A 23,151-nucleotide genomic window follows, 5' to 3' on the forward strand; every position below is an offset into this window, starting at 1 on the left:
GAGGCGGAATTTCAGAAGACCAGCTGAATGAAAATTTGGACTGCCTAAACCAGCCTGGATAGCCCATCCTCGTCCCCCATGTCAGGCAACTAGGTGAACTTAAAGTAGGCTGCATTTTGAGGGGAGAATTTTCAAGGAAGCAGTGAATCCTGTGAATTCTGCCCCAGCAGCCCACCCACCTCTGGAGTGTGTCTAGCAGCTGATAAGCCAAAGGGCATTTTCCAGATGCCTGCTGGATCAACCTTGACTGAGGTCAGGAAACCCCAGAGACATGAATGCATACGCCAGGGAAGTGGCTGTCTCTTGCCCATGTGCAATAGCGTCCTTTTAGAAGCAATGGCTTTTGTGTCTCATTTCAACATTTTAGAAAAAACAAACATGCTTTTCAAAGATAATTTTTAAATCTAAAATACAAAAATACTTAAGCTTTTTTCCCCCAAACAACTTTATTTCTTTTTTCTTTCTTTTTTTCAAATTAGTTATACCCCAGATAATGTTCAATGACAGATTCTCTAACACCAAGTCTTGGCTAGATTTCAGGTCATGTTTTACTCGATTTTTTGATGGTTTTTCCCACTGTCTATCTTTACTCTGATTATATGGTCCCACCTCCTCTGGACCCATAACATAGAGCTAGATTCCTGAAGGCTGTGTGAGAGTCTTTTCTCTCCCAGTGTTGCTTCAGTCTTTGAATTGCAAGTGGGGTCAAGGGGATGGAGGAAAGCATGCTGGGTCTGATTATATATCTCTCCCTTTTCTATTGGCATTTAGTACCAGTGGTTTATGATTAAAGGGAACAATGTCAAGGATGGCAACATTAAGCAGCATGTGACTTGGGGGACAATTAAGAAAGAGAGAAGGCAGTCTGATACCACCTAGGTTTGCATACTTCAGATCCATTTCAGCCCAACCCCATGGTGTTACCACTGGCTTTAGATGCTTCCTCTCCCAGGTATCCTAATATTACAGTTTGGAAAATGTCTGGTTTTAGAGGGAGATCTCAATATATAATATATCCTTTGATGGTCACATTCCAGAGACATCTCAGGAACAGAAGACAACAAAGCTTTGCCATGTAAATCTTCTTCAAATTATTTCCAATAGTCTTAATGATATAAAGTCCTAGTAAAATGGCCTCTACGAACCTAGACCCTTTTGACTACATTCCAAGCATATTAAAGATCGGGGGAAATTGAAAAATAAAAAAAGTGTATACACATGTATAGTATATTAATAAAAACACATGCATAAGAAATCACAACAAACTATTAATAGTGGCTAATTTCGTAGAAAGGGGTATGATTAATTATTGGTAGTAGTGCAGGAGAAAAGAGGCATAGGTTGACTTATCCTGTAAAAGTTATGTTTTTAAATTACACAAGGAGAATCTACTCCTGTATTGTGCTCTTCAAAGGAGAAATCCGGCATATGGATTATATCATTTCCATCACATCACTATCTGAGATCTATTTCTCTTTCTACTCTTAATTTACTTGTGCATCCACATTTAAGTAGAAATGGTTTATCTGGGGCTGGTTTTTCCCCTCTCCATGTGACCTAGTTGAGTTACATAATAATTCTGGGCTTCCTTTTTCTCATTTGTAAAATTAAAGAATTGAGCTAGTTGATGCCCAAGGAAGTTGTGACACTTGGAGATTCTATTATTGGTTCCCTTCCTGCTCTGAGGCTCAGGGAAGTCCTCGTAGGTACAGGGTACCTGGGGTGAGCCAGAGAGGCAAGAAAAAGAGATCATAATGTTATGCTGCACACTCTTACCTGAAGTCCACTATTTCAACTGAAGTGAAATAACGACTCAGAGATGGAGATTTACTGTACACATCTTCAAGCTAATCAAACAGAAAGAAAATAACATTATTGATGATTATCTTCCACATCGCTGGACAAAACAAAACTACCTCTAGATGAGAGATTCCACCCTAGGAATCAACCTATCTGGGCTGAGAAAGGGAAGGTGTTAGCCTATCACGAACAAAGGCTGGAGTTAGCACTCACTTCAAAGAGCCTCGCTGACCAGGCCCAAGTGACTCCACTGGAATTCTCAACTCTTCTCATGAGCAGTGATGACATCCTATGGCCTGAGTGATGAGGATGGCCAGTGGTCACAGCAGGAGCCCACACCGTCCCCAAGGACCATGGGAAAGAGAGAAAATCCCAAGGTGGGATTGGGGGTGCATCAGCATGGGCCACTCAGCACTGGGAATGTCACTGGCCAAGGGCTTCTTTCTCCCTTCTGCAGAGCTACATTGCAAGGAGCAATGGCTGTGATGGGCCACAGGTGTAGCACTGCCCCCTGCACAAAGGGATAAATTGGGGAGTGGCAAAGATGTGGAGGTTTTATTTTATACATGAAATACTGCAAACATGAGAAAAAAATTCTGACCTCTGTTCCACCTCCTAGATCTTATGCCTTATATTGTGCTACACAGATGCCCCTTAATTTATGATGGGCTTCTATCCTGATAAAATCCATTGTAAGCTGAAAAAATAAAAAGTAAAAAAAATGCATTTAGTACACCTATACAATACAAAGCTGAGCCTTGTCTACCTGCACTGTTCTCAGAACACTCAGATTGGCCTGCAGTTGGGCAGAATCATCTAACACATGTCTATTGTATAAGAAAGTGTTGAATGTCTCATAGAATTAATTGAATACTATACTGAGAGTACAGAATGGGTGTATGAGCGTGCTTGCACACCATCATAGAGTAAGAAAATCGGAAGAGAAACCATTGTAAATTAGGGACTGTCATTATTGAGTTCAGACCTTTATTTTGGGAAACAAAATAGGGCTAAAGTGACTTCTACACCCTATTCAATTTTTCCCTCCTCTCTCCCCTAGTGCTAAAGAGAATCCTAACAACTTTTCTTTGCATGTTTCTTTAAATTAGTACTTCCTTACATCCTTATGTAATAAGAATATATGATTTAATTTGTGCTTTTATTCGAATAAGAGGAACCATATTCTACACAATCTTCTAAGATCTGATTCCTCCCACCCCTTTGTTGGTATGGAACTCAGGGCCTCATGCAAATGCTCTGCCTCTAAGTTATACCCCAGCCCTGATTTTTGTTGTTGTTGTTGTTGTTTGTTTGTTTGCTTGTTTTAAGATGTGTTCTCTCTCTATTGCCCAGTCTGATCTCAAACTCAAGTGATCTCCTACTTCAGTTCCAGAGTAGCTGGAACTATAGGTGTGCACCACCACACCCAGCTTAAAACTTGCTTTTTCTTTTCTTCTTTTATTTTTTCCACAAAAAAATTACATTTGAGATTTATTTGTCAGGTACATCTCAATGAAGGCATTTAGTCTAACTCCTGGGTAGATTCCATCACAGGATTATACCAATATATCTGTTCTACTGATGGTCATGTGCCTTGCTTCTGATTTTTTCCCTTATTACAAAGTATGCTCAAGCAATTGTCCTTAAACGTTTCTGTTCATCTCTCTTTGTACATGTAAGGCATGCCCAGCTGCACATGTAATAGTTTCTCTGGGCTATATACCAAGAAATGGAATTGCTGAATCGAAATAAATCTTGCCAAATTGCTTTCATTTTACTCTTCTCCCCGCAATGTATACATGATTCCTTTCCCACATTCTTTCCAAACTTTTAAATTTTTCCAATTTAAGGAATAAAAAATTGTTGTTTCATATTGTGTATTCTGATTTTCTTATAGTGAGTCTGTTTTCCTGTGTTTCACTCTGAATGGCTCATTAGTCAGTTTCTTTTCCTATCTTTTTCTTGTCTCCCTAAAGTGGTTAGTTTTATGTTATGGATATGTGCTGTTGATAGTATGTTACAGAATCTTTTCCCAGGCTTTGATTAGTCTTTTCATCATGTATCGGAGATACTAATCCTAACCTCACAATTAGGAGAACATGCAGCTGAACCCAAGTACCTTGCATTCCTTCTAAATTTACACTGGAAGGTTAAACACCTTGGTCTCTAGCAGATTAGTTCTAACATAAATCAGGACTGTACTGAAGTCTGGCTACACTCCCGGCAGGCACCTGCCCCTGGGGTTGGAGTGAGACTACAGCCAAGTATCTAAGAGCACCACCAGACCCTCTCCTCCCAGCCTGACTTCAGCACAGGCATTGTTTGGGAAATCTCGCCAGCATCTAGTGGTACAACTGTGCTGAACAAGGCTTGCCCAGCTGCACCGTGAAGGCTCAGTACCTGTTACTTTATCCAATAACAAACATCAGAAGACACAAAGCAGCTGTGCCCAATCAGGAGCTCACCAGCCTCCTATCCAATTCCAGTGGGATCACAAGGAGGCTGTGCTTGACAGCACTCTCCCATCTAATTCACACGGTGACAACTCAGTCGCTCATTAAGCACAGATTAGAACATTTGCAGTGTGTTGTTTTTAATTTTTTTTAAATTAGAGCTTAATGGTTATACATAGCAGTTGGATTCATCTCAACAAACTCATACACGCATGGAAATGGATTTCAACTCATGATCCTCCCTTTTCCCTCCCCCTTTTCCTTCCACCCCCACTTCTTTTGTTTCTCTCACTAGACTTCCTTTCGCTCATCTATTAATTTGTCTTTGATTGGTTCCTTGTGTAATCTTACTCTTCCATCCCGCTTTCCTTTATTTTACTCCAGTTTCTGCATATGAGAGAAAACATTCAATCTTTGATTTTCTGAGTTTGGCTTAGCATGATATTCTCTATTTCTGTCCCTTTATGGGAAAATGCCATAATTTCATTCTTTTTATGGCTGAGTAGAGCTCCATTGTGTGCAGAGCTCAACACAATTTCTTAATCCATTCACCTAATGATGGGCATCTGGGTTGATTCCATAATTTAGCTATTGCAAACATTGACTATTTGTACCTTTCTAATCTTGCTAATACTGTCTAATGGTCACATCCCAGATACATCTCAGGAACAGAAGACAATAAAGCTTTGCCATGTAAATCTTCTTCAAATTATTTCCAAATTATTTATAAGAACCTGACTTAACAGACATTAATACATCTCCCCTTTTTGCAGGTTAAGAAACCAGCCTTCCAAGATATTAAGAAACCAATAGTACCTTCTCACTCTGCTACTGAATGGTAAAGGCAAAATTCAATAGTATGGGCAGACACAAAATCTCAGCTTTGTCACATTTGACCTTACTACCCAGAGAGGCTTAATCAATGTGGGAGAGTGGCTCCTGAATATCAGGGTGGGAAGAAACGATGCCCTAGTGACACTGGGGGAATGACTGTCTTATGGTTCTGGAGCTCACAGGAGGTGGCTGTTGAGCCAGTCATCAGAAAACTCGGGAACTAGGAAAGCAGCTTTAGCAGGGATGCTAAATAGAATGAAAGACAGGAGGAGAGTGAGGATGCTATAAAGCACTAAAAATATTAGCAATATCAAACAATTATAATGTTTCTTCCTTTTGGTTTGAGTTTCCTATGAGAAGGGTTATGTCTATCATTTCTTCTAGTTTTCTCTGTTCTCTCTCCCCACCATCTCCTTCCTATGCTAATTTCTAGGGTCTAGTACTATGCTTTGTACACAGTAGACTCCTACAATTTTTTTTTGTACTGGGAATTGAACCCAGGGGCTCTTTACCACTAAGCTACATCCCCAGTCCTTTCACTTTTTTTTAATTTTAAGATAGTTTTACTAAGTTGCTGAGGCTGACCTCCAACTTGTCTCAGCCTCCCAAGTTGCTAGAATTACAGGTGTGCACCACTGCAAAAATTTTTAAGTGTTCTAGCCATCTACTGCTAGTGTTCACACTAAGATTCTTTTTGCTGATACAGTCTCCTTCTATATTTAGGGCATATTTACATTTGAGGAGTTGTTAGTTACACTGTCCAATCTGGGCCCAAAGAAATGGAATAGAGGCTTCCCCAGCCCTTATTCAAGTGTCCCCCACTCTGTTCCTATGAGGCTTGGTACCAACAGAACTAGGAGACCAGTGAGCTAATTAGGAGAGTCTGACTCTATGGCTAAGAGGAATCACCCCTGGGTGCCTTCTCTAGGTTATTAGAGCACCATTGCTAGTCCCAACCACGCCCAGGAGGATGCAGTGCACCACATGAGCAGCAGGTGGCCTTAAGCAGCATAACAGCCCCAACTTTGAGGGAAGAAAACCGGCAATGGGATATTAGAAGGCCCAGAAAAACTGTTAAGAAAAGCAAGGGCAATGGTATCACTTTCCAACATACTGGGACATAATAAAGAATGCAAGTGTGGCATCTGTCCCCAGTTCCTGGCACAGAGTTCCTAAAACCCCATGATGACCTGGTAATAGGGATGCTGGTCCATCTCTTATTCTAATCTTTGTTCTTCAGTCTCAGCTCCTAAACACCTTGGAATCTCCTGGGTGGTAGGAGCATCTTCTGTTCTAGTGAGGTGACTCTTGGCGAGCATCTGATTGGAGGCAGGTCACAGGAAACACCAAGCCAGGGTAAAAGCGTGGAACTCTCAGTAAACTTCCCCACCATATAGACAGAGTAGGGCTAAAGAGTGATTAAATAATCCATTATGCCTGTGGGTCGAAGACTCCATAAAAATCCCTAAAACCCAGAGTTGGAGAACTTTTGGGCAGTTAAACATCCATATTCTGGGAGGGTGGCCTGCAGGAGAGGAGGGCTCCGCACCTCTTCCCACATAGCTGCCCTCCTCTGGCTTTTAATCTGTATTCTTTATAAAAACCAGTAAACTGAACTCGCTGAGTTCTGTAAGTTTTTCTAGAAAGGAGGAGTAGTGGGAACCTCTGAGTTATAGCCAGTTGATCAGAAGCCCAGATGACAACCTGGATGCGTGATTGGCATCTGAAATAAGGGAAGTCTTGAGATTGAGTACTTAATATGTGGGGCCTATCCTAATTTCAGGTAGATAGTGGAGGATAGTTTGGTGTGGGAAAAAGCTCCCAGAGAAGTGTTCTGCACGGAAATGGGAGCATAGAGAAAAAGTTCATTTTTCCTGTACAAATACTCATTTCCGTTTACCATCCATATTTAGGAACTTCTGGAATTTGGCCTAATGGAAGAGATAGTTATAGACCTGACAATAAGTCAGTAATATCTTAAAGTTCCTATTTTTTGTTCCTGAGTCTTTTGGTTGGAAAGTGGGGGCAGGAGTCTTTTACCTCCCTATATGTTACTTCTGTCATCTGTAAATCAGATAAATCTAAAAAGAAAGTTTTTTTGGAGTTCTTTTTGTGCAATTTCATTTTATACCCTTTGAGACACGGCAAGTGTGGTGATTTTCATTTTTCAGAGGGAACTGGCTCAAAGCAGTCTATATTTGCCTCCGCTCTGAGTGTCAAGCCCTGTTTCCTTGCCAATGCATGATGATGAGCTAAAAAGTATCTGGAGAATTTACTGATTTTTTTTTTTTTTTTTTTGGCTCTGTTCAGGAGATTCAGATCTAAAGTGCAAAAGTAACATCTAGTTCCTTTGACACAGAGTCCAGTCTGTATCATGTGGTTGCTGACATTTTATTTCTGCTAGGCAAATGCAAAGCCACTCCATGAAAATAGGAAGCCAGGGGAAAGTAGCAAAAAGCTATTCACTCAATAACTGCTCTGGGAAGAAAAGACAAAAGGGAATCACAGATAACAGATATTAACATGGAAGAGAAGGAGAAAAAGAAACCTGGAATAATCATTACACACACAAACTCCTGTGATAAAAGAAGCAATTCAATCTCATGCAGTTGTTCTGACACAATCTAGATGGAGTTGCCTCTTTAGAAGCTTCTGCAGGAATCAAATGGAAAACAGATAAAGAGGACTCTCTTCATTCCATCTGGCCATGGTAGAGCAGAATCATAGAGGGCAGGTTGGTCTTGATTGGATTTTTTTAATCAAAACACTTCCAGAAGACACTTATTCCGTTTTATGGAATAAAATATGGCCTAATACAAGAAGTGAAAATACAGCCAATTGAGATCTTAAACTAAATTGTTGCAATTTTGTCCTTTGACAGATCTAGCAACTATAAAATGGGACCAGGAGGAGACTGTTGATAACTCTGGAAACCCCTTGAGGAATGCAAAAAGGTGCCACTGGTGTCCTGGGGGTGCCCTCTACCTTCCTCTCAGACCGGATTCTGCTCTTTTTGTCATGGACCTCCTTTGGCTCTTAGGGTGCCAGGGTTAGTTTGTGTTGTGAGAGAGCCTTTGAGTTTTCATTTGTAGTGACTGGCCAAGAAGTCACTGGAGAAAGTTGCAGTTTTAAAGGTAACTAGTAAAAATTCAGACTTAAGGAAACTTTTTCTTTTAGGTTATCTATAAGTTTATTGCAACCTGGCAAAGATTTATTTTATGAACAAATATTGAAACTATTTGTAAATATTCTTACATTTATGAGAACATGGTTATTTTATAAGTTCAATAAAAATCTAATCTCTTTATGACAGGATACAATTGGAAATACTGGCTTTGACCAGGATGTCATATTTAGGAATGTGCTTGGAATGCCTGGCTTGAAAGGTCCCCAGACTTACAGTGAGTGAGTAAAAGCTGTCACTCGCAGACAAGCCCAGGAACCTCAAGATACTATGTGCTACTGTTAGGTACAGATAGTCTGTACAGATAGTCTGAAGTCTTCCTTGGTTGGGCTTCCTAACCTGGAGGTTTTTAAAAGTCCAATCAGATATTCCTCGTCAAATGTACAATAAAACCAATTGTAAAAGAGCCTCTATGGTTATTCTAGATATATTTATACAAACAATTAGACTAGACCAATTCTGCAAACAAATTGGTCCTACCACAATTGTCTTTGATTAAAAAGACATTGAGGGTGATTATATAGAAAAAAAGTTACATTTCAGGAGAAAATCATTACAGACCTGTTATTTGATTGTAGCCCTGTTCATTGCTTTTTATGATCTACTTGTAAACTGGACTAGATTCTGAATTTTCCTAGGTTTCTGTAGGATTTAGCTATCACTCTCCAACTAAGAACAAAATGAAACTTGGTAGTTTGGCGCTGGGCAACTTGATATAAATTTCAAGGGACAAGTCTTGTGTCTGATATATAGGCCACGCTATGGTATGTCCCCCAAGGCCCAGGTGTTAAAGGCTTTAATCACTGCCTATAGCACTACAGAGAGGCGGAGGTACCTTTAAGGTGGGACCTAGTGGAAGGAAGTTAGGTAATTGAGGGCATGTTCTTGAGGGGGACTTGGGTGCCCCTTTTCTCTCCCTCCCTTTCCCCTGCCCCCCCCCCTTTCTGCCACACACTCCTTATAATGGTATACTGTGTAGCCACAGGCCCAAAAGCAATGGGCTAAAACCTCTGAAACTGTGTACCAGAATAAACCTTGCCTTCTTATAAGTTGATTATCTCAAGTATCTGGCTATCGTAACACAAAGTAGACTAACACGGCCACACAGAGTTCACCAAAACATCCGATGTTCCCAATCAGAGACAATCAGACTGCAAAGTGGGAGTAGAAGTTGATATCATGCTGTAGGCAAGTTTTCCGAAGACATTTCAAGACCCTCTTAATTTCTCCTTGTTCATGCCAATCTCTTTCACTTTGCAGGATAATGTTATGGTCTGAATTTCATAATCAGTAGCTTTATGAGTAACTTGACAATGTTGGATCTGCCATATCAAACACAAACCCAGGTCCTAAAAGATTCTTTGTCTATCAAATGGGTAACTTTAGCAACATCCCTAATGCAACCATTTGTTCAAATTGTCCTAGTGGTCTGTCTTAGAGTTGGCACTCTCTGCTATAATGTAACCCATCCTGGGATGCTAGGTGACAGAATTGATGCTACTGCCTGAGCAAACAGGAATCTGTACAATTACTTATACTTCCTAATACACATAGATACACATTGGATATCAAAGAGATCCAATTGCAAAACTGAACAAATAGGCTACTTGATTTAGACAGATAGGTAGATTCCTCCTCTGTCTCATTCTTTGATCTACTTGATTTTAATTGGTTTGGTTTACGTGGACCCTGGCTAAGGAGCATACTTCAAACTCATGGATTATCTTTCTGATAGTCATAATAGCAGTCCTTCTGATGTTTTACATCATCTCAAAAGTTTAAAATATTTGCATACAGTCATCTATTGAACATCAAATGCTTTCTCTTTGGCTGGAATGACAAAAATTTAAAGAAGTCTGTGATCATGAGATTACCACAATCAATAGATGGTGTGTTGAGACCAGAGGCCAAAATGATGACAGCTGAGAGTGCTCATGCCCTCAGTTTTTATCACACTCTCATTTAGGTGTAACCCTGACAAAAGAGGGGAATTCTTAAATAAAGTTATAGGACGCCATTGTTTTGAGCTAAGCTCCTGCATATAGGCTAAAATCAAAATAGTGTGTCATTCAGGTCACCAAGCCGAAACTAGACTGTTAGTATCTGACCTCTGTGAAATCCAGATTAGAGAGATAATTAAATTTCCCAAACAGACCAGTTTCAATTAACATAATAATGAAGTTCCCTCCACCTTAGCATTAATCCTAACCCACACACAAAAAGGGTAACTTGAAGTAATCTGATGCTAACCAATCAGATATTTTCCTATTGTTCTACCTCTGTGTCCTCACCTTATCAGGAAAGTAATTTTGAAATGATAGATCCAAGGCTGGTTCAATATACGGAAATCAATAAATGTTATTCACCACATCAATAGACTTAAAAATAAGAACCATATGATCATCTCGATAGATGCGGAAAAAGCATTCGACAAAGTACAGCATCCCTTTATGTTCAAAACTCTAGAAAAACTAGGGATAACAGGAACATACCTCAATATTGTAAAAGCAATCTATGCTAAGCCTCAGGCTAGCATCATTCTGAATGGAGAAAAATTGAAGGCATTCCCTCTAAAATCTGGAACAAGACAGGGATGCCCTCTTTCACCACTTCTGTTCAACATAGTTCTCGAAACGCTGGCCAGAGCAATTAGACAGACGAAAGAAATTAAAGGCATCAAAATAGGAAAAGAAGAACTTAAATTATCACTATTTGCAGATGATATGATTCTATACCTAGCAGACCCAAAAGGCTCTACAAAGAAACTATTAGAGCTAATAAATGAATTCAGCAAAGTGGCAGGATATAAAATCAACACGCATAAATCAAAGGCATTCCTCTATATCAGCGACAAATCCTCTGAAATGGAAATGAGGACAACCACTCCATTCACAATATCTTCAAAAAAAAAAAAAAAATACTTGGGAATCAACCTAACAAAAGAGGTGAAAGACTTATACAATGAAAACTACAGAACCCTAAAGAGAGAAATAGAAGAAGATCTTAGAAGATGGAAAAATATACCCTGTTCATGGATAGGCAGAACTAACATCATCAAGATGGCGATATTACCAAAAGTTCTCTATAGGTTTAATGCAATGCCAATCAAAATCCCAACGGCATTTCTTGTAGAAATAGAGAAAGCAATCATGAAATTCATATGGAAAAATAAAAGACCCAGAATAGCAAAAACAATGCTAAGCAGGAAGTGTGAATCAGGCGGTATAGCAATACCAGACTTCAAACTATACTACAGAGCAATAGTAACAAAAACAGCATGGTACTGGTACCAAAACAGGCGGGTGGACCAATGGTACAGAATAGAGGACACAGAAACCAATCCACAAAACTACAACTATCTTATATTTGATAAAGGGGCTAAAAGCATGCAATGGAGGAAGGATAGCATCTTCAACAAATGGTGCTGGGAAAACTGGAAATCCATATGCAACAAAATGAAACTGAATCCCTTTCTCTCGCCATGCACAAAAGTTAATTCAAAATGGATCAAGGAGCTTGATATCAAATCAGAGACACGCCATCTGATAGAAGAAAAAGTTGGCTACGATCTACATTCTGTGGGGTCGGGCTCCAAATTCCTCAATAGGACACCCATAGCACAAAAGTTAATAACTAGAATCAACAAATGGGACTTACTCAAACTAAAAAGTTTTTTCTCAGCTAAAGAAACAATAAGAGAGGTAAATAGAGAGCCTACATCCTGGGAACAAATCTTTACTCCTCACACTTCAGATAGAGCCCTAATATCCAGAGTATACAAAGAACTCCAAAAATTAGACAATAAGAGAACAAACAACCCAATCAACAAATGGGCCAAGGACCTGAACAGACACTTCTCAGAGGAGGACATACAATCAATCAACAAGTACATGAAAAAATGCTCACCATCTCTAGCAGTCAGAGAAATGCAAATCAAAACCACCCTAAGATACCATCTCACTCCAGTAAGATTGGCAGCCATTATGAAGTCAAACAACAACAAGTGCTGGCGAGGATGTGGGGAAAAGGGTACACTTGTACATTGCTGGTGGGACTGCAAATTGGTGCAGCCAATTTGGAAAGCAGTATGGAGATTTCTTGGAAAGCTGGGAATGGAGCCACCATTTGACCCAGCTATTCCCCTTCTCGGTCTATTCCCTAAAGACCTAAAAAGAGCATGCTACAGGGACACTGCTACATCGATGTTCATAGCAGCTCAATTCACAATAGCAAGACTGTGGAACCAACTCAGATGCCCTTCAATAGACGAATGGATTAAAAAAATGTGGCATTTATACACAATGGAGTATTACTCTGCATTAAAAAATGACAAAATCATAGAATTTGCAGGGAAATGGATGGCACTAGAGCAGATTATGCTAAGTGAAGCTAGCCAATCCCTAAAAAACAAATGCCAAATGTCTTCTTTGATATAAGGAGAGTAACTAAGAACAGAGTAGGGACGAAGAGCATGAGAAGAAGATTAACATTAAACAGAGATGAGAGGTGGGAGGGAAATGGAGAGAAAAGGGAAATTGCATGGAAATGGAAGGAGACCCTCAGGGTTATACAAAAGAACATACAAGAGGAAATGAGGGGAAAGGGAAAAATAATACAAGGGGGAGAAATGAAGGTCAGTAGAGGGGGTAGAGAGAGAAGAGGGGTGGGGAGGGGAGGGGAGGGGGGATAGTAGAGGATAGGAAAGGTAGCAGAACATGACAGTCACTAGTATGGCAATATGTAAATCAATGGATGTGTAATGGATGTGATTCTGCAATCTGTATATGTGCTAAAAATGGAAAAAAAATAAAAATTAAAAAAAAAATAAAAAGTCCAAAAAAAAAAAAAATGAAATGATAGATCCATTTTTGTTTTTGGTTTCTTCAAGCCCTTGTCAGCCTATAAAACCTACCACTTTTGCTCAGACCACTAAAGCACTTATTCTAGTTTTTATGGAATGAAATCTTTCCCAATTCTAGAATTAAAAATAAAGCCAATTAACATTTTTTTAAAAAATTATGGGTCAGATTGTGAACTGTGGGTCTTTGACAGGATGGCCGAGAATGCCCCAACCAACCCTGGTTCCTACCCCATAAATGAAGCTGCCATCCATCTACCCAACCTCCCAACCAGGAGATGGGAATCAGCTCCCCCCACTCCTATCTAATCCATTCAGTCTTGTTAAGTGAGGATACCTCTTAGATCTCTCTGGAATCCTCCTCATTCCTCCTCACACTGCCCTAACTCAAACCTCCCTCATTTCTCAGCTGACTGGCTACAAGACCTTCTCACTGTTCTCTTCCTGGAATCTTTCTCCCTCATCACACAGAAAGACTAGAATGAAAATCTGACCAAGTCAGTCTGCTGATTAACGTCTTTCAGTGCCTTACAAAAGACCAGGAAAAGTTCATGATCTGACCCCTACCTTCCTCCTCAGCTTCTCCCAGAGTCCTCTGCACACAGCAGACACAGTAACCACTGTGCAGATTCTCAAGGTCCTGAGCTCTTCTATCTAGAACATTCTTACCTTGTATTTCAAAACTCATCCTAAGAATCACCTCCTCTAAGAGGCTTACACACCTCTAACCTCGCCTCTGGTTGTATACCTGCCCCTCTTTTGTGGTGCTAAAGCACACTGTGCATATCTCAATAATAGAACATACCTCAGGATTTTGTATCAATTTAATCACTTCCTCTGCTTAGACTGTGAGCCCATTGAGGGCACAGACCACGTGGCCCTGGCATGTGATATGTTGCAAGCACAGTATAGATCTTCAATGAACACTACAAGTTGGATGAAATACAAGACTTGAGCTGTTCTCCTCTGTTCTCCAAGATGCAGCTGGAGGCTAGAGCTCTGCCCTCTAGCTTTGCACCACATAAAATGCATTTCTAAGCATCCTTTTCTACCAAAATTCAAAGAATTATAGCTCCTTACTCTAAAGTTCTATGCCAGCTATGCTAGCAGAGTTCAGACTCTAATGTTAAGAATTCAGTGAATAATGTGTAAGGCATAATTACCCTTTTAGTGAGCAGGTGAGGCAATTCCTCTTCTGTAATGCACTCTTCTGGAATCTTGAGCATGATGAAGAATGTTTTGTTTGATGATAACTCAAATATTTCATTTTCATCTTCATCAATATAAGTTACTAAAGAGAGGAGGGGATGAAAATTTAAAAAAAAAGAGAAGTAAATACATGACTAAAATAATAAACACTGATTCTGTTGCCTGCTACACTTAAACATAACAATGAATACTTACAAAGGATAAAGCTAAACACCAGAAATGCTTTCTCTGAAGAATAAAAATACAGGAGCTTGCTTCTGTTACAATAAAAGGTTGATTTGTTTTATGCCCAAAGAGGTTTAAGAGACCATCAAATACAGACTGGAGGAAGAGCCAGTGGAAAGAAGCGGAAAGAATGTAAACTTCATTAGGTACAGAGATGTAGGCTGGTGCTGGGAGATGGCAGGGGGTGCTAGGACACAGGAAGTCATAGCAACCAACTTCATTGAACCCTCATCCAGTGCTGTGTTATCAGAGATCAAGAGGAAGTGGTATCAGGCACAAGAATGGAGGAGACACTAGAAAATGAGCGTGTGAGCCCAAGTCTTAAAGTCTTCCCAGCAGACAGTGCCCATGAAGTCATCGCTCTAGCTAGGGTCCCACAGGAGAGGAAGGTTGACGCACTCTATTTGCAGAAGCAAAGCCAAACTGAGCCCCGGGGCCAACAGGAGTTAAGTTTCTGGGACAATGAGCTCTGTGTTGCCTGCGTCCTAATGAAGGCTAACTAATTGATTTTTAAGTAGAGCCGAAGGAAAAAAAAAACACACACACACAAAATCAGGAGTCAGAAGTTGGCAGTCAGGTAGTCATTACGCTATGCACGGAATCCATGCCAGCCTCACCAGCTGGCCCCACACAAGGGACCACCACTCTGCCCCTGAGAAAGGCGTGGGTGGGAAGAACCAAGTGCTCGTAAATGCTCCCCTCAAACCCCATGCTTCAAACATAACAAAATGAGTCTCTTTTACTGGACTTGGAAAAGCTGTCTTGGAAGAAGTTCAGTGTTTATGAGAGAGCAGGTAAAAGCAAGAATCCTGGGACTTGCTCCCTGATGGAATTAAAAACTGTGATGCCTCAGGAGCAAGGGATGTGAAGAGTTAACACAGCAGGCCTGGGGGTGGCTCACCTGCCAAGGAATGCTCAGAGTTGGCTCCTGGCTGGTGTCTGGGAATTCGGATTGGGGGAAGGTTCCTACATCCTGGCTAAGAGCTGCCCACTGTGCCTCAAATGTTTGTATGAACAATGTGGCTGACATCTCTTTTCTTTCTGGAGTCTGGAGATTTTGCACATGCTCAGCGGTGACTGCCTACGTGATCAACTCTCAGTGAAAACTCTGGGCACTGAATGTCTAACGAGACCCAGGCGGTCTAAGTAGACCACACTTCACATGCATACATAACCTATTGCTCTAAGTAAGCAGGTCCCGTGCAACACAACTGGGAGAGAAATCTTTCGGGCTTGCACCTAGCTTCCTCTAGAGTTCACTGTAATAACTCTTTTTAATTCAAGGTACCATGTTGCTATACTAAATCATAGTCATTAGTTCAACTATATGCTGAGTCCTGTGAAATCCTAAAAAAAAAAAAAAAAATCACTGAATCCAGGAATGAATTTTGGCAACTCCAAACAGAATTATCCCCACATCTTTATTTATTATAAACCATGTTTTATTTTACTTGACAATAAAAGTTGGGCCCTCGTAATGGAAAATTTGCAAATAATAGGAAATTTTTGTAAAAAGGCAAAAAAAAAAAAAAAAAAACCTAGTTATCTAATCCCCACATTTTCTATTGTATATTTGAAGTTTTAATGAGTAGGTCATTTACATCCTGCTTTTTGTTGTGTGTGCTATGGTTGCTCATTTATCTTGGTTCTTCTGTTGTTGCTAACATAGGCAAAGTCATTCCCCATGTGCATGAAAGTCCTTGCAAAGACTATTTTAATGGCTTCATAATGCTCAAAATAGGGTCATGCACTTTCTTAAATATGACATTTGGTGTTTTCAGCTTTCACTGTTATAAATATTTCCTCATGCAGTAGATAGCTCTATACCCACCAAATAGATTTCTGTAGCAGACATCAGTGCCTCAGAAAGGAACTAGGTGACACTGGAGGATAGATCAGAGATTCTAATAACTGCCAAACTCGGGGACATGAAAAAGAGAAGCCAAGTTCAAAAAGAGGTCTCCAATATTAGGACATACTTAACTTGTAGCACCTAAATAATGAATCGGCATCAGGACCTGGCTAAATAGTTGTGTTTGTCAAAATTCAAATACTAACAACAACAACAGACTTACCCAGTCAGTAGAGTTTTTAATGTCACTAATGAGACTTAAGCTGGACAGTACTCTCCATGTAGAGAAAATAGGTTTAAAAAACTCATAAAAACATACACAAGTATGTGGGAGAAGCACGTCAGCTCTTCAGTGGAATATAAAACATGAAGCTGGAGGGGAGGCCTTAAATATCTGATGACATCAGGGAGTAATAGAGGGTTGTTAGAAGTCTCCCAGGAAGAAAGTAGAGACTAGCATTTGCAGGAGGTTAATGTGGTGGTCACTGGTGGGATGAAATGGAACTGGGAGAGACTGGAAGCAGAGAGGCCAGTAGGCACTGATTTTGACTGAGAGTGGTGGGGAAAGGCAGGAAAGCAGGAAGTCAGAAAGGAGGGAGAAAAGCAAGGAAGGAGTTGGCTTTACAGGTGGCCAGACTCTATTTGAACCCCAGCCCCATTATTTATTAGTCCAGTGAACAATTCACTTAAATCTCTAAAGCTGTTTTTTCAACAAAAATATCAACCCCTGCATTGCAAGTGATGGTAAAGATGAGAACTAATGCCAATAAAATATCCAGCAGAGTGCCTGGCAGGATGCAGGACAATTGCTAGCATGATACTATCAAGGAATGACAAATAAGATTTGGTCATTGCCTAGACATGTAGCAGAAGATATGAAAAAAATGGTTCCAAGATATCCAGCCTAGATACCTGGAAGAAAAATAGCTACTGTATTAAGAATTAAGTGCAAACACTCTGCTATACATTTTATAGATATTACCTCATGTAATCTTCACATCAGTCCCACAGATTAAATATCATTTAAATTTTTTTATTCTAATTTGTTATATATGACAGCAGAATGCATTACAATTTATATTACACATATAGAGCACAATTTTTCATATCTCTGGTTGTATACAAAGTATATTCACACCAATTCTTGTCTTCATACATGTACTTTGGATGTTAATGTCCATCACATTCCACCTTCATTTCTAACCCCCTGCCCCTTCCCTTCCTCTCCCACCTCTTTGCCTTATCTAGAGTTCATCTATTCTTATCATGCTCCCCCTCCCTATCCCACTATGAATCAGCCTCCTTATATCAGAGGAAACATTTGGCATTTGTTTTTTTGGGATTGACTAACTTCACTTGGCATTATCTTCTCCAACACCATCATTTACCTGAAAATGTCATGATTCTATTCTCTTTTATTGCTGAGTAATATTCTATTGTGTATATATGCCACATGAAAAATAGCTAGTGTATTAAGCATTAAGTGCAAACACTCTGCTATACATTTTAAAGACATTACCTCATGTAATCCTCACATCAATCCAATGAGTTAAATATTATTATTTTTAATTTTAAATGAAGACTTTGGGGCTTACAGAAAATGCATATTTTGTTCAGGTCAATGAGCTAGAATGTCATAGGGTATAGGTAGATCTATAGACTCGGGTTCGGAGATCATTCTGCTTTATGAATGTGAGAGTGGATCCAGAGGATTGAAGACTTGGCCTAAAGTTACACACCTTGGTGGAAGCATAGCTGAAGGAAACCTGGTCTCCTGATTCACCTTAAAACTAACAGGCGAACTGGGGAGGAGCACATGCTCTTGTCTGAATGTTTGTGTCCCCTCAAAATTTAAATATTGAAACCTAATCACCAATGTGATCATCACGAGTGATTAGTACCCCTATAAATGACGCCCCCCCCAGCACTGTCCCATCCCTTCCACCAGGAGGTACACAGCTGGAAGGTGCCACCTAAAAAGTGGGCTCTCACCAGACACCATATCTATCCACTGACACCTTCACTTTAGATGACTCCTCACCCTCCAGAACTGTGAGCCATAAACTTCTATTGTTTACAAGTTCATGGTATTTTATTATAGCACCCGACACTGAGAAAGGAACAACTAGTAGTTTCATATGGATAATGATTGAGGCGATGGTAGTTACGTCTAGGTAGAGATCTCTAGTAAAAATATCTCCAAAACTGAAGAAAATTGTGCAGATGTACACCTAGGAGTTTCCTCCTAAAGGGGAGATGGGTGATGTCCTGGGATTTCCAAGAGAAATAATAAAAAGTATGAAAATCAAAAACAGTTGAAGATAAACCTCATGGACCCATAAGGCAGAGAGATCAAAAGCAAAAATAGCAAAAACGAACTAAAGTCCAGGTATTCTGTAGATTCAGAGGAATACAATGTAGTTGCCAGAACTGAAGGCTTCATCCAGGACAGAAGACAATGAAAAGGTTGGATTTTGTGTTCAGACAACTGCTAGTGACCTTGGGAAGAACAATTTGGGACCAACAGATAGAAGAGGTTTAGGAGTAAGCAGGAGACGGTGTCCAACTACAGAGAATCTCTTTCTAGAAGTTCACTAGTGCAAGAAGAGAGAAAAAATATATATATACATTTAAACCCAGTAGTAAGAAGCCTGTAGAAGATTGCTTTGAAGAAGAGATAAAGAGTAGAAAGGAACCTGACAAGGTGGAAATATCTGCAGGTCTTTGGGAGAGAAGCCAGGCGTATTCTGTGAAGATAACAGGCAAAGAATTCGGTTTTGATAAGGTGAAAAAAAAAAAAAAAAAACCAACAACAGAGATTTGAAGAAAAGACAGATGAAAAAGCAAAGAAATGTCAAGGTCGTGGGTCTACAGAGATGCTATCATGTTCCCGCCCCAAAGAACATTTGCATCTCAGAGCTTGCTAAAGCTGTCTGCCTAGGATTTCCTCATGAGTCACCAGACTCCAGGGGGAACTGCCCGGAGAAGACAGTCAGTCAACAGGCCAGGACCACGTGATAGCAAAATATACAGCTCTTATTCTCAACTGAAAGGTAAAATGAATCCATTCAACACAGAGTCACTTAGAAAGTCCCTGCTTACAACTCAGTACCACAGCATTTCTTCCCATGGAAGGGCCTACAAATTAAGAGATTGAAAGTATCAGATAGGAATCTGTCATGCTGGGAGGGATTACCTGAAGGCTCCAAGAGTGCTGTAACTTGTTATCCTACTTTTAAACATCCATCTAAGTTTTGTATTAGTAAAAAGTTGCTCAGGGTCTCTCTCTGCCTAACTGGGGTAAATTAGTAAAGAAAGGAGAACTCTCCACCCCCCAGCCCCCACCACTTGAGGATGCTTAACTGGTTCTCCAAGTTACCCAGAAACAAAATTACTTTGAGAAAAAGAGGAAGGCTTTTTTTTTTTAAAACTTTATCCTTGACACAAAGAAATTTTAATACCTGGGGGGAGGAGAGAGTCCATTAATATTTTTTCCTATCATGCTGGTCTAAAATAGGCCTTCACGCTCAACAGGATTCCCTGGGCTCTGCCCATAAAATTGGCTGTTTAAAAAAAATGTCAGCATCAGCTCAGTATGGAGGAGCACTGGCCTCTTTTCCCCAGTGTGTACACAACAGGTACTCGATGCCTGAGTTAAGCCATGACCCTGAATCTGCCATCCCAATGGAGGGAGTGGGGAGCCCAGCCCAGTGTAAGCAATCGGGGTGCACAATCTGTAGATGATCAGCAACAGTAATAAGACTGACTAGGTCTTATTGCTTACTTAATTTCTTAAGGTCACCTCCCCACTAGACACTGTGCCCTATGTACCCCACTGTCCCCTCCCCAACTAGTTACCCTTCTGTTCTGGGGTGCATTTAATGCCGTGTTCTGTGTCAGCACAGTTATCACCAGCTCTGCCTGCCAGTCTGTTGGGGGATTACAGAGCCTAGAGATAGGAGATTAAGGGGTTTGGAGGAGGAAAAGCAGGAGGCCAGTGACAGAGTTGCAGAGGAATCTCAGTCTCTTAATGAATCCAGACAGCCAGAGGCACAACCCTCTACCTTCCCAACACTGACCCTTTACCAGACAACATATTCCTCCCAGTACCGGGGAGTTCTGCAAGTATTTGATTCATATCCATGGATTGGCAATTAGACAGCAGCTGAGTATTTCAGATTATCATCCCAGACCTCCCAGAGAGCTGCTTTTTAGGGTAGGCTGGGACTATCACAGAGGGGAGCCTCTGTTCCATCACTTTTTAACCTATTGCATCTATCCTCTCCCCACTAAAATTTCTTCCCTGAATTTTGAATGAGTGGCAAAGTGACCTCAATATAATCTTGAAATCCTAAAAGTAGGTTACAAGACTATTTTTTAAAAAATGATCTCAAATTATTTTTTAAATGCAAGAAAGCAAAAGACTTCAAGAAAATATAACAAAATATTACTAATATGAATGGGTTTTATGGGTAACTGAAAAGGTTTATTGTTTATTGTTGTTCCTGTTGTCAATTCAAAGCCTTTTAGATAAGGGATTTTTTTTTTAGTCTGCCATGACTCTCTCTGCAGGCCTGAACACCTGAAGGTTGAGATGGCAAGTAAAACTCTCATAGCATTAACATATGTTAAAAGACAAATTTACAATCAAACTAAAAAGAAAGTTCACATTACAAGTGTTCAAACATTCTTCTCTGAATACTATCCTATGATCTTTCATGTCTCCAGAAAAATTGAGGGAAATGTAATATCTATCTTTGCAGATTATTCTTTATGAGTTGAAGAGATCAGACAATTTTAAGAATAGGAGACAAATTTTTGGATGTTATGTTTTAGAATCCTAAATATTAAATCACCAAGATCTGCCTTGTTTTAGGACACAGATGCTACCGGATAAAATTAGTAAACTTCCAAGGTTGCACCAACTAGTTGGGATAGGACAGGACTGAGTGACTCAACCTCAGTTTCAACATCCACACGTGGGAGCCCATGTGAAGAGAGAAGGCCAAAGATTACACCCAGACTATGGTCCTCAGCATGACAGAGGAGATTTGGCACCTCTTATTAACTCTTCCAACTTAAAGCCAGCTCATGGCCTCCAAGAATCATCCATCCCACCTAAAGAATGCCTTAGATATCTAAGTAGACAAGGTGCCTGCCTGAGAAACTCAGAAGCGGGAAGTTGGCTGATGTCATCAAAGTTTTATTATTCCTTCAGGGACTATGAAACCTTGGGCAGAAGATTAAGGGGACAACAGAAGGTTGAATGGCAAATGTACCTCCTGAGGAAAATTCCTAACAAGCCCCTGGGAAGAGACTCAAGAGCTCTCTCTCCATTTTTGCTCTCATTCCATAGCTTGACTCCACCCAAATGCTGACAGAGGCCAGATCCCACAAAGGTAGATTCCAGGTCTAGATGTGCCCCTCAGAACTGTCACCCCATGTATAAAAAAACAAAATTATTGTCTTCTTTCCTATTTTGAAAAAGAATTAATTGCCCATTGGACATATTTATGCATCATAAAAATTTTAATAATATCATTAACCATAACAATTTGGTAATGCCCTCACAGGCTTTAAAATGGTGTAGAAGACTATATCATGAACCATTTAAAAAACATGATGCTAACAGAAAATTTCTAATGACTTGCCAAAATTATCTTAATATACTATTAAAATTCTAAAGGTACGCCATGAACTTTAAAAAACTTGATCTTAAATTATTTTAAAAATGCAAGTAATAAAAAGACTAGAAGAAAATATAACAAACTATTGTTAATATGAATGGGTTTTATCAGTAACTGAACATGTATTATTTTTTAATTCAAAATAAATAATAAAATAAGAAAAAATATGTAAAGCATATCATTCACAAGATATAATTTTTCTTTTATATAGACATAAAACAAATATAAAGTTATTTCTAAAATAAGTTAAAATGACAGCTCATAGACATATAGATCCATAGTTCTTTTAAAACTCAGATTCATTACTCAATATTTTATCATTATAAAAATATATCGAATATACCCAGTGAACTTGATAATTATTTTTATTGGACATATTATAAGAACAAAAAGAACTTTCAAACAAGCAGATACTGAGATGCAATAACATGTAAATTAGTGTAAATTAAAAACATAAGAAACATCTTCAAGATCTAATGGTCAGAATTCAAAGCAAAACATTGCTCTCCAAACTCCTTCTGGAGTTTATAAAACAAACAACAAAATATAATAAAAAACAAAAGCATGCATATCTTCCACCAACTCAATCCAAACCAATTTTCAATTCATGTCATAAGTAGTGAAATAGCAATGAATACAGTTTCCATTTCAGATTAGGTCACAAGCATTAAGCAAAAATGTGTCAACTTGGTCACGTTGAAATCCTCTTACCTCCACTAAGACATAAACCAATGATGATCACTATAATGAGACCCAGGAAGATGGAGGTGATGACCATCCACAGTTTACACTTGCCGACCAAATTCTTATTGCAGGAGCTCCAGGGATTTTCCTTCTTGGCCTAGAAAGCAAAGTGAGACTGTGAGGCAGTCATCTGATTTCAAACAAATATTCTCCAATACCTGTGAGGGTCAGCGACACAGAAATGAAGGCAGCAGGATCCTGACCTCAGGACCTACACTCTACTGAATCAAGTTTATGAAAAGATATATAGGAGGCAGAATGGAACCTCACAAAGAAGTTAGCAAGAAAATACTCTGGGGGCTCTG

The 23,151-nt window shown here is 39.7% G+C and overlaps 1 protein-coding gene across 1 annotated transcript in view; it reads right to left on the reverse strand.

Moving 5' to 3' along the window:
* The window catches only part of C8H3orf52 (chromosome 8 C3orf52 homolog), a 34,495-nt gene that overhangs the window by 3,022 nt on the left and 8,322 nt on the right, over positions 1-23,151 (reverse strand). Inside the window, exons 2-4 of the mRNA XM_027935907.2 lie at positions 22,814-22,943; positions 14,293-14,420; positions 1,777-1,847 (exon numbers count right to left, since the gene is read on the reverse strand). Coding sequence (XP_027791708.2) covers positions 1,777-1,847; positions 14,293-14,420; positions 22,814-22,943 — 329 coding nt within the window. The remainder of the gene's footprint in view (positions 1-1,776; positions 1,848-14,292; positions 14,421-22,813; positions 22,944-23,151) is intronic.

This window comes from Marmota flaviventris, chromosome 8 (assembly GCF_047511675.1).
Source record: "Marmota flaviventris isolate mMarFla1 chromosome 8, mMarFla1.hap1, whole genome shotgun sequence".
NCBI lineage: Eukaryota > Metazoa > Chordata > Mammalia > Rodentia > Sciuridae > Marmota > Marmota flaviventris.